General features: G+C 50.5%; 1 protein-coding gene across 1 annotated transcript; it reads left to right on the top strand.

Annotated features, from left to right (window-relative positions):
* The first annotated feature begins 5,387 nt into the window (after positions 1-5,387).
* On the top strand, positions 5,388-10,077 carry LOC135263536 (endosialin-like). The gene has a single exon (XM_064351679.1). The coding sequence runs from the start codon at positions 5,875-5,877 to the stop codon at positions 8,506-8,508; it is 2,634 nt and encodes an 877-aa protein (XP_064207749.1). The 5' UTR covers positions 5,388-5,874; the 3' UTR covers positions 8,509-10,077.
* Positions 10,078-12,895: the final 2,818 nt, after the last annotated feature.

Genomic DNA, 12,895 nt, shown 5'->3' with positions numbered 1-12,895 from the left:
TAACCTGAGGTAGACTATTTTTTATTCAGGAATACTTGAAGTACAATTAAAGTTTATATGAAGTATGCTTAGTATACTATCATTTCACATGGGAAAATATGAACTTATACAGAAAAAGGCAGGCTTTCTACCCTTTACATTAGAGCCACAGACTCAGGCCCCCAGAAGAACTACACTGCACACTTCACTCTTTAACACTGGAGTATGTCAAGGACCAAACTCCCCCCCCCCCCATCACTCAAAGGGAAGAGTGGTAGAAAATTCACCTGTATGCACTCAGGATTCCCATAATATCTCCCACAGCAGAGAAGGATGCAGTCAGTTACTCAAGAAGATCTGCTCATCTACGCCGAAAGCAGGATCTGCCGCTCATTACACAAACCAGCTCGATTCAATGAACCTTTCCTCTGGTTCTGATGGAGGCAGCAGTTTAGAGACAGACCGCGGCTGCTGGTTTGTTAATCCAGGACTCCCTGAGATTTACATAAACAGGATTAGGGTTGGTTCAGGTGCCCAGACTGACAATCCCTGAATTCTGCTTTACCATCAAAGTTCCGGGAAGGACTAGCATGTCAACGGATCAAGGCAAACCTAATTCCAGGTGTCCCCCTGTGAGGAATTTTCTGGGGATCTAATGTGCCTCAGCATGCCTGGATGTTGTCTTGAACTGGGATTGACTTGCTGGAGAGGAGAATTGATCAAAGGGCCGTTTGATGGCCGTTTGATGGCCTAACAGAGTGCAATGGGAGGCAGACACACACAGAGCTGACAATGACCACTTGCTTAATGTTATCAGTATGTATGCATGTTGATTTGGGGTAGACCTGCCCGAGATGTGGAAGTACAAACGGGGATTTATTGATAGGCTGTAAGAAAGGGAGCAGACACGTACAGTACAGTTGTAACAATGACCATTTTGCTACCTGCCACAAGAGTCACAAAGCTGGTGCCTGAACAACACCGTATTGTAACTGACCTGCCTTGATTTTACCAAGTATGTTAAACTACAAGGAACTACAAGTTTTTTACAATTTCACTTAGCAAAGGACCAAATTCCTACACGCTGTTCACCTAAACGCACACAGAGAGAAAGTTGAATACAGAGCCGTGTATCTCCCAAGTCTGCTGACAGCTAGCCCCTACAGTATGGATATAGTAAATAAAACACTACACAGCCTGAAGCACTCTCCATCAAATCAATCAATCAAATTGTGTTTATATCGTGCATTTGACAAAGGATTTTTCACAATCTGCTTCACAGTTTACCCTGGCCTATGTTTCAACAGAGCAAGCCAGAGGCAACAGTGGCAAGGAAACATTCCCTGGAAGACATGTCGGAAGAAACCTTGGGAGGAAGCAGACTCAGTAGGGGGGTGGCCCATTCACTTCTGGCTGGCTCAGGGTGTGGGTTCACAAAAACAAACACAAAATCTTCACCACTGGAAAACCAGCCTGAGCCCCAGACAAATGCTCAGGAGCTGATCAGACCTCCTTCAGCCCCGGTAAACAGCCTCGGCCGTGGACTGGCTGCTAAAGAAACATGTTTTTTTTTGTTGTTTTACGAATGTGCCTCACACTCCCCTGTTGGAGGCTGACCCTGGGGCAGATGGGGGTTGACCAGGGCAGCGTGGAGAACTCGAGATATTGAGGGAAATAGGAAGCGGCTCACGCACCACGGCGGGGAGGTTAACCGGGAGGCCGGGTGCACCGCCACACCCGCGACTTCGGGGGCAGAGAAACGGAATAGCTCGGGCTTGCCTCACGAACCACTCGAGGCTTCGACGAGCGTCAGCCTGGAAGAACGCTATTCTCCGTCGGCTGACCTGCAGACCGGGCTCTAATCAGACGCTGCTGCTCACGGTGATCTGGCAGTAATTTTCTCATGATAGTTCAGTAGGAAATTGCAGGCTTGTGTCTCCCTCATCCAACCCTGCTGTGCATTCGCTGTGAGGCCACCGGGGATGAGAGCCGCCTCGTTGACCTCACGTCCTTTCACAATCTCCTTCTTTGTATATTCAACTGCTTCATCTGATTTGATTTGAGTTCATATCCCCATTAGCTGATGCCAAGGCATCTGCTGTTCTTTTTTGGGTCCAAAATGTAATTTAAAAAAAAATTAAAAATAAAATAAATAAATAATCCAAAACAATTTAAGATATTAAAGTCACAACATAAAAAATACATGAAATAAGTTACTATGAATACATTTCCATTATGCTGAATAAAAATGACCGTGTTAAGCACTAATGCATTGTTAAGCCAACACACAGGTAACATTTCTCTGGGATACATTAACAGTGGTGTTGCTCTCAGCTTGAGGGATTGGGTCTGATGCAGTAGAGAGTGTTTTAGCAGTGAGTGTACAGATGGCTAACCATGTAAGACAGACTTTGCCTAGGGCGGACATCTCTGAACCAGAGTCTGACAGATTCCTGGAATCACCAACAGCAGCATTTCGACATTATAAGGACTTGAGGATATGGACAGAGCCCAGATGTTTTTGGTGAGGCCTGTCCCTTTGTTACCAGGGAAACCCCAGGGGATGACATCACCGCATGCCAGTGGTTCATGTATTTGCCTCCATGTGCTTTTGCTGCATTACAACCCCCAGCATAACGCGAAACATGCAGTCCTGCAGCTCACCTGTAGGTGGAAACATCGTGCCCTCTGGTCTTCTCTTTACATAGGAGTTCAGTGGGAATGGGCAGGAGTGGTGATATCAAGGTGTTTATTTATGTGAAAATTACTCTGTTGAAATAGGGGAATGAGGGGCTTTGGAGTTTGAGGGAGAGAGACGGGACGGGACGGGGGGGAGGGGGGAGGGGGTGGGGGGGGCAGAAGGCTGCGCTATGATGATGTCTCTTGGTCAATGGCGGATTGCCAAATAGACCACACCCTCCATCCCCAACTGAGACTCCATTACTGAAGAAATTTCACAGGATACAAGAGATTTCCTTTTGTTTATGCAACGTGCTGGGTATAATAAATCAAGACCAGGGATTTTTTTTTGTGAACAATTTTATGACACATTTTAACAAAATGGAGCGAACATACAAAACACTGAGGCAGTCGCTATGGATATGACAACTTCCATCAAATTGTGTATTGTTTCCATAGAGACACAATTTGCCCTCTGGAAACTTACTGTCTCTCGTCTTCTCAAAAGCTAAAAAATGAGAACAATAAGGCAGCTAAACTTAAATTCTATGATTAAAGCTCGAGACAAAGAATTCTATAGCAATGAAAAAAAAACAACTGGTGAAAAATGTTCTCAACATGTGCCTGGGAGAATTTCAACTCTATGCAATTTTCAACCAGCATTCAAATCAGACTGCCAAAACAATTGTTTCATCCACAGGATCCACAGGAATGCCATGTTTGCACCTGAATGCATAATGTAGTCTTTGCAATCGTCCAGTGCTTACCAAATATTTCCGAGTGGGGAGACATGAATCTGGCTAGAGAACAGCTCTGGTCCAAAAGAGTTGCATATTTATCTTCTTGCATGGGGTGACCTTGCCTATTGACCAATGCGATGAGCAACATCGATCTACCCCCGAAAGACATGGTGGAGTCCAACATTTCAGGAGGGAAAAGAGCCTTTTCCATTTCACGCCCACCCCAGGTCATCCATGTGTCAGCAGCTGCCTGCCCTGGTTTATTAGCCTGCGTCATGCGTACAAACATCTAATATTGTTGCCATACCTTAAAGCCATACATTTTAGTTTTTTTTTGTATAAGGTGCTGAACACAAGCGCTCAGGCACAGATAATGGTGATCTACAGATGGAGAGAAAGATGGGTCGAGAGAGAGAGAGAGAGAGAGGGGGGGGGGGGAGAGACAGAGAGAGAGAGAGAGAGAGAGAGAGAGGGGGGAGAGACAGAGAGAGAGAGAGAGAGGGAGAGAGCACTCATTGGAGTTTTGCAACAGTAAAACTTTGTTTGATTTGTTCACCTGGAAGATCAGTGCAGGAACAATCCCTTCTGCACTAATGCGTGAGTTAATGAGTATTTGATATGCAGTAGTTACAGTAATATTGCATCAAGTACGGATCAAAAGCCCTATCTTCTTAAACCCTCATTGGTAAAATAATATTGTTACAGTGCATTTAAGAACAATACTGATGACCAACTAACAATAATGCCACATAATTGGACTGAGTGGTATGAAGTATTAGTGGAGGCTGTACAATATTAAACAAACTCTATAAGGCTCCATAAGACCTGTATTTGGTCTGATTTATTCTGTTCAGAATGAGATGATTAAGGGCTCAGACATTCTCTCTCTCTCTCTGTCTCTCTCTATCTCTCTCTCTCTCTCACACACGCACGCACGCACGCACGCACACACACAACTGTACATGCACGCATACACATACAGCTCAGGAGAGAAGGACACAAATCCCCAGGCTCACCTAATTTCATCCCCTCTGTCTATTGAATGAAAACAGACAGAGTACTGTAGCCTTACGGCTGCTGTAATTAATTCTGTTATGATGGATTCCTTCTGGGCTCATCTTCCTGCATGCAGCGAAGTCAAACTCCAGGTTTTAATGAAAACAAAACATTTCATAATCTGAGCTGGGGTTCCTGAGACCACACATTCTCTCTGCTCGCTCCGAGGATGAGGACGAACATGATGAAGGGGGAAGAGAAGCCTGACTGCCGTGAGGGGCTAATATGACTCAAAGTGCAACCCATTTAAACCTCTGTGAAGACTGCTACATGCTCACTGTCAATTGAGTGTGTGGGTGTGTGTGTGTGTGTGTGTGTGTGTACGTGTGCTTGTGTGTGTGTGCATGCGTGCAGTGGGGCTGGGTGGTGGATTGTCAATTTGTCTGTTTTTCTTATTTTAAAACGATCTGCTTTGGTCTCATATTCCATTCTGCAATTTGTATCAAAGTACTAAACTGTCAAAGCTTTTGAGTTCAATGTCAGTGTTTGGCAGGGACAAATGCTCCATCTGTAGGGTCAGTTGAAAGAAAAGAAGAAACATGCTAAATAAATTAGCAGATGGAGCTAAGAGGGGACAAAATGAAAAACTGAATAAAAGAGAAATGCTCAGCTGAATGAAAGTCGTGGCAGAGCAAGGAGTGATGCTCCTCGGGAATAGACTGCTCTTTGTTAAATTCTCTCTCCTTATTGCCTTCAGGAAAAAAAAAGAAAGAAAAAAAAAACCAAACACATAAGTTTGAAGACTCAAAGCTGGATTGCCTAGGGAGATCAGGGTGGGGGTGAGGGGGTCGGGTGGTGGTGTAGATGGCAGGCTCCCAAACCATTTCCTTAAAGGGACTTATGAAAACCATACGAGACCAGAACACAGACCATCAACCCCCCCACCACACACACACACACAAACACACGGCACACACATTCATGCTCTCACAGGCAACACACACACACACTCACATTTGCACACACACAGACTCACTCACGGACACACAAACACACACATGACCTACCCCCACTTCCAAAAACAATCCTCTCCCCCTATATTCCCTCCCTCTTTCCTTCTCGTTCTCCCTCCCTCTCTCTCCCTCTCTTTCTCTCTCTCTCTCTCTCTCTCTCTCTCTCTGAATTCTGGACACAAGTTGCAAGCGCTCTCCGTGGATAGACGGGACTGCAAGCAGGGCAGCGGCGGGGAGGTAGGGAAAGAAAGGGAGCGAGAGAGAGAGAGTCATCAGGGAGGAGCAGCAGAAGAGTTTGAAAGAAGAAGGCAGAGACGGAGAGTAAACTCAGAAAGAGAGGGGGACAAAGAGAGAAAGAAGGAAAGAAATACAGAAAAAAGAAGGAAAGAAAGAAATAAAGAGGCAAACTTTGTGACAGGGATAAGAGGAGAAAGAGAGAGGGCGAGGCAGAGCGAGCGCTGTGTGCGATGGGTCCGGTGGAGCGCTGCTGTGTGCTGCTCTGCGTGCTGTGCCTGTGCTGCAGACGGGGGTTGCGGGGTCAGGACCTGCGCGAGCAGGACGCCGTGTGCCAGGAGGAGGGCTGCTTCGCCGTCTACCTCCAGCGCCGCACCTTCCTGGACTCCTGGAGGAGCTGCAAGGACCGCGGCGGCAACCTGGCCACCATCAAGCGGCCGGAGGAGGCGGCGCTGATCCGGGACCTGTTCTTCGGCGTGGACCCGCGCGGGCAGGGCGCCCGGCTGCGCGTCTGGATCGGCCTGCAGCGCCAGCCCCGCCAGTGCTCCCCAACCCGCCCGCTGCGCGGCTTCACCTGGATCACCGGCGACCAGGACACCCAGTACACCAACTGGCTGCGGGAGGACCAGGCCACCACCTGCTCCGCCCCCCGCTGCGTCGTCATGATGTACGGAGGCTCCGCCCACGACCAGCACGACAACTTCAAATGGCTGGACGGCTCCTGCGCGCTGCCCGTAGACGGGTTCCTCTGCCGCTACAACTACAAGGGCATGTGCCCGGGCATCCTGGACGAGGGGGGCGGGCCTCCCCTCTACACCACCCCCTTCAACCTGATGAGCACCCTGCTGGCCTACGTGCCCTTCGGCTCCGTGGCCACCGTGCCCTGCCCGGAGGGCACCAAAGGGGACCAGACGGTCCTGTGCATGCTGAGGGAGGACGGGTCCGTGGGGTGGTCCAAGGACGCGCCGTTGTGCTCGGACGCGCCCCAAAACTGGTGCGACCGGGACAACGGCGGCTGCGAGCACTTCTGCCTGAACACGGACGGGCACTACTACTGCGAGTGCTCCGAGGGCTTCGTCCTGGCCGCGGACGGCCAGAGCTGCTGGCTGGCCGACGCCTGCCGCGGGGCGCCCTGCGAGTTCGAGTGCCACCCCGCCGCCGACGGCTACCGCTGCGCCTGCCCGCAGGGCTATCTGCTGGCGCCGGACGGGCGCGACTGCGTGGACGTGGACGAGTGCCTGCAGGAGCCCTGCCCGTACGAGTGCGTCAATGCGCCCGGAACCTTCCAGTGCCTCTGCGGCGAGGGCTACGAGAATGCCGAGGACGACGGCGATGGCGACGGCGATGGTGACGGCGTCAGCGAGTGCGAGGACGTGGACGAGTGCCTGGACGAGCCGTGCGAGCACGCCTGCGAGAACATGCCCGGGTCATACGCCTGCCACTGCCACCTGGGCTACGCGCCCGCCCCCGATGACCCCACCAGCTGCCAGGACACCGACGAGTGCCAGATCCCCGGCACGTGCCAGCAGATGTGTGTCAACCACGTGGGGGGGTTCGAGTGCCACTGCGAGGAGGGCTACGAGCTGCAGATCGACCACTTCTCCTGCAGTCCTGTGCTGGACGACGAGGACTCCCCTACCGCCTCCCCTTCTTTCCTGGGGGTCTCCAGCTTTTTAGGGCTCCCCTGGGCGGAACAGGGGCCCCAGTATGCCTGGGAGCTGCCTGATTGGATGACCGAGCCCCCTGATCTGGAGTGGTTCCCCACAGGCCTGGATTGGTTCACGGGAGCCCCAGGGGAGGAGCCTGTCCCCACCCCACACTCTGATTGGATCCCCGACAACCCTGTCCACGACTGGGCCGATCCTGATTGGATAGAGCGTGCCAAGCCTGCCTTGACACCTGCCCCAGGAACCACTCCTGCACCTGACTGGATTGAGGATGAAACCACTCCCACCCCTATACCTGATTGGATTGAGGATGAAACCACTCCCACCCCTATACCTGATTGGATTGAGGATGAAACCACTCCCACCCCTATACCTGATTGGTTTGAGGATGAAACCACTCCCACCCCTATCCCTGATTGGTTTGAGGATGAAACTACTCCCACACCTATACCTGATTGGATGGAGAAAGAAACCACGCCCACTCCAGCACCCAACCGAGTGGCGGAAGTAACCACTTCCACCTCTTTACCTGATTGGCCAGTGGAAAAAACCACTCCTGCACCAGGCTGGCCAGAAGCAGAAACCACACCCACCCCAACACCTCATCGTTTTGATGTTGAACAGAAAACGAGCCGATCGTCTCCCAGCGTTTCTCCAGGGGGAGGGGCAGTGTGGGAGCGGCTGAGGCCCAGCCCTACTCTGGCTGCCCCAGTGGATAGCGTAGCGCTGGGGTCCACTGTGTCTGAGGGTCTGGGTCTGGACAGGGCCCCGGAGTATGAATATGGGGTGGAGGGAGGCGACTCCTTGCTGGACTCCAGGGTCAGTGCGGTGGATGTGTTGGACCCTGCCAGCGGGGCGACGGGACAGGAGGCACGGGTTCCCGCCCCGGAGTGGTACACCGCCGCTCCCCCGCCCCTCACCCCCCTCTCCCCCTTCACGCCCACCCCGGGGGCAGGGGGCGAGCCGGAGCGGGACAGCCGGCAGCGGCAGGACAGGAGCTGGCTGGTGGTGGCGCTGCTGGTGCCCCTCTGCATCTTCGTGGTGGTGATGGTGGCGCTGGGCATCGTGTACTGCACCCGCTGCGCCGTCCAGCCGCGGAGCAAGAGTGTCACCGACTGCTACCGCTGGGTGACCAGTTCCAAACCTGCCACCGGCGCTGCCTCTGGCTCCGCCACCCCTGGCACCAAATCTCGCGTGTAGACTGCAGGGAACGCCGCACGCGCATAAACGAACGAACTGAGGGAGAGACGGAGGGTAAAGCAGATGACTTTTCAGGCTCCCTGTCTGTCATCGTGATGTGAGGCTTTCTGTGGACCTTGACTGACTTAGTGCAGGAAGAACAGACCTCCACAAACCACTGATCCGTTTTCTGTTGTTGCTGTTACTGTTGTTGGTGCTTTGAGCCCCTGTGTTCTCACTTTACTCATAAGATTATTCTGTTTTAAGGCCATGGAAGCATGCCTGGTGAAGTATGTTAGTTTTCTTTTCTGTGTGGGGGGGGTAGGGGGGCTGTTACATGCAAAACAGAGGCCACACTGTACCTTTCATTGGTGCTATTTTCCCCTTTAAAGGAAGCAGTATTTTAGAAAAAAAAACGACAACAATGGCTTGTTATTTTTTATGAAATCTCACTGCTGCAGGTGACAGCAATGCTGATTTCTCATATACTCTATCAATCCCATGCTGTTATCTATATACAGGGCCTATTATTGTCTGACCGAATGACAGCGCATCGTGCTTTTTAGAGTTTGTCTGATACGGATTCGGTGTACATTTTCACCTCTCTGCATGATGTGCGAGGCAGCCCTGAAACCTCTGGGGCAGCTCGATGCAAACGGAGCTGCCAAACAGAAACTCTGGGGCTTTCGCATGGATTCACTCTTAGACGGAGTGGGCCGCCATTGCAACAGAGCGAGAGGTCCTTGTGTGTGCGAATGGGGCGTCTGCCTCAATGTGTGTGAGTGTAGAAATCTTCGTTTAGAGGCCGTTGATGCATGAACAGCGTGATGGATTTGGCCCGGATTGTGCAATAGGCAATTGGAATCATAATCTGCTCATAAAAAGCTGACTCCACAGAGAAAGCATGGCACTCCTGTGTGTGAGAGGTTTTGGGGATGTCTTGTTATGTACTCCCTGACCTAGACACAGTTAACGGTGGGGGGGCTTTGACTACTTTCACAGTCCAAAGTTTATCAGTTCAGGGACACCGGAACCCCTCCTGAACTGAATTCCTGGCTATGCCGCTGTTCCTGACTGCAGTTCCTCCAGTGAACAGGACCCATCCTTAAGCATGCTGATGGTTGGAGGCTCACAGTAATTCGCTCAGTTTGTTGCTGAATGAGTGGTTTAATCACCCACTGATTATTTGACTGCATGGTGTGTGCAGTACGGCTGTCACCGGGCATGTTGTAAGGTCCGGAACACAGCCAATGGGGACATTCCCATAACCCTCTGTTTCACCCAGACCATGACCACAGTTACATTTGCACTTTGAAGTTGCATTGTTCCCTCTAACCTCTGATGGTGATGATGATGATGATGATGATGATGGTGATGATGATGGATGATGATTATGATGATGATGATGATGATGATGATAATAATAATAATAATAATAATAATAATGATGATAATATAATAGCATGATATATTTGTACAGTGCTATTTTTGTTTGCTCAAAGCACTTGGAAATGCAAAAATTAAGATGATCCAATGAAAGTAGTTTTTAAATACCAGCAATAAAAAAATTATCAAGGAGGCAGAATGACATGTAACTCCCAAGAACTGTTTATTTCCTGGACTGGAACTTTAGGCTGATATGACAGCTGGTCTGAAGTGGCCTCTGAGTGTGGGCCTCTTAAATTGTCACTATTTACACTCTTGCCCTGCTAAATGGCCCATTTGAAACACACACACACACACATTCCCACACACAGCTGCACACACACACACACACTCGCACACACTTGCACACACACACACACACACACACAGACACATGCACACACACACATGCACGCACACATCCTCACGCACACACACACACACACACACACACACACGCATATGTGTGTGTGTGAGAACATTTTTAAAAAGATAAGTGCTTAATTTTTGGAACATTTGCCATTGTATGAGTGGGTGACTGGCCTTCATGAAAGTGATTTTTAAGGGACAATTATTTCTTCAGCGAAATCATAGCCTGGTGATTATGACAGCATGCTGCTCCTTTTGCACGCTATGAGGCTGATAGTTAAGAGTGCCACACAATGCCATGCTTTTCATTTTAGCATTCAGCAGCCGTATTTTGACACTGCAGCCAGTGGACATGATTGAGTGTCTTAACAGTTATTCGAGATTTCCACTCTCTAGTCATGTGCGTGCTTTACTGCATGAGCAGTTAACCAGGCTGAAGGTCAGGTGACTGCCCGCACGCAGGGCTGTTGGTCAGCAGCTGCACTGTATCATCTGGGACTGGTGACTTCATAGCCGCCCAGAACCAAAGACTGAGATGCACAGAAACCCACGCGCCGCACTGACGCAGTGACCGGCGACGCAGAACGCTCCGCTCCCGTCCTCCGGTGGTGATGTAATGGTCAGAGTGGTGGCCCAGCTCCGCCCCCTAGAAACGGGCGCTTCCACCGAACTGTCTGTTAACTGGAGGGAGCGGTGGACGCCTGCCGCTGGGAAGCTCCTCCAGCCGGAAACCAGGTTCGGGGAGAGCAGACAGACAGACACACAGACATGCAGCTGCCGGATCAGCGGGGGGGGGTGGGGGTGGGAGGGGGTGGTGCGGCTCGGGTGCAACGGTACCCTGTGAAAACAGTTATCTGCGGGCCGGCTGCCGCGGGGGGCTGGCGGTGCAATTTCCTGAGTCCGCTCAGCCGGAATGCTCTCCGGGGACGCCGCGGCGACGCTCCGCGCATTGCGCTCCGAGCAGGCAGCTCTCCCGCACGTTCACCGCCGGCCAAATTCCTGCAATATTGTGTTTCTGATACCGAGGGGGGGCAGGCTGGAGGCATGCTCAGTGTATCTCCTGTGGGGCTTTGGTCCTTCTCGTTTACTACAAAATTTACATTCATTTGAGTGCGGACATTAGTTCAGCTCCATCACAATATTTTTTCCAGTGCCTGTCAAGCTCAGGTTAATGGGTTAGTGTTGCACGTGCATGTTAAAAACAATACGACCTTGGTGATTGGACTGAGCAAACTCCTTTACACGTTCAGACCATAAGTACAGATCTACCTGAGTTTTGTAATGTCAAAGATTCGCATTAAATTAAATGTACTATTATGAACAGAACATTGCATTGTATGGCAATATGTTTATGTGTTGCTTGTGTGCGTGTGTGTGTGTGATTGATGTTGTGACAGTTGTTCCAGAACCAAAATGGTTTTTCTTCTCAGAGGAAACGCATACTCCCCCATAAAATAAACAAATGTATTATTTTATTTTTCAATGTAAAGTTCCAAACCATGTAAAACAGAAAGCATGTGTTTTAACCATAATCATAAGTTTCATTTCAACTTTGGGGGAGGCATCCTACTGGACCACTTAGTCTTGCACAGTCAACCTTCAAGTCTCACAAGTATACTAGCTTGCCTAGCAATTAATTCATAGGGAAATATTGGGGGTGACATGTCTTCCTCTCCCTCCCATACCTGGGGTGCGGTTTCAACACTACACTACACTGCACAGACTCACCCCAGAGTCTGATCTGACTCGTTAAAGGAGACCTTCACCCCTATCTTTTACTCTTTCTGACCCCAAGGTATGTGTGCATGTCGTTCATTTTTATGTCTTATTTGTCATTGAGTTAGCACAGTTAGCATTCAATGCACTACATGCCATGTTCATAACTTTCGCCACAGACGCACGAACACGCACACACAGAAACACAAAGGCAGATTCATGTGTGCGTTGTCGTAGGAGTTTAAGCAGCTTAATGTGCTTCTTATTATTTCGAATGCAGCGCTGTGGGCGTTGTTTGGGACCCAGGGTTGCCTGTAATTACACAGAAAATGGCTCTCATCAGCAGTGGCTTGAATGTGGCCGTTCTAATTAAAGCCCTGTGACGGCTGACAGTGCAGTAAACCCTTAATCCCGCGTTAATTCAACTCTAACAGAGTACGTATGAGTCCAACAGGGACCATATGTACTCCGTAAGAGTTGATTTATTTATCTACTGTCTGTGCTCCTCCACTGGGACAGAGAGCAACATTTCAGGCTTTGTACATCTTCTACCCGATCCGCGTCACTGGGGCTCTGGCTGTGCATAGACACTGGGGCTCTGGCTGTCCATGAACACTGGGGCTCTGGCTGTGCATAGACACTGGGGCTCTGGCTGTGCATAGACACTGGGACTCTGGCTGTGCATAGACACTGGGACTCTGGCTGTCCATGAACACTGGGGCTCTGGCTGTCTATGGACACTGGGGCTCTGGCTGTCCATAGACACTGGGGGTCTGGCTGTCCATGAACACTGGGGGTCTGGCTGTCCATGAACACTGGGGGTCTGGCTGTCCATGGACACTGGGGGTCTGGCTGTCTATGAACACTGGGGGTCTGGCTGTCCATGGACACTGGGGGT

This window comes from Anguilla rostrata, chromosome 9 (assembly GCF_018555375.3).
Source record: "Anguilla rostrata isolate EN2019 chromosome 9, ASM1855537v3, whole genome shotgun sequence".
In the NCBI taxonomy this organism is placed as follows: domain Eukaryota; kingdom Metazoa; phylum Chordata; class Actinopteri; order Anguilliformes; family Anguillidae; genus Anguilla; species Anguilla rostrata.
This window is presented reverse-complemented; position numbering and strand designations above follow the sequence as displayed.

Coding starts and splice junctions, on each gene's coding strand:
- LOC135263536 (XM_064351679.1), top strand. CDS start 5,875: ATGGGTCCGGTGGAGCGCTGCTGTGTGCTGCTCTGCGTGCTGTGCCTG.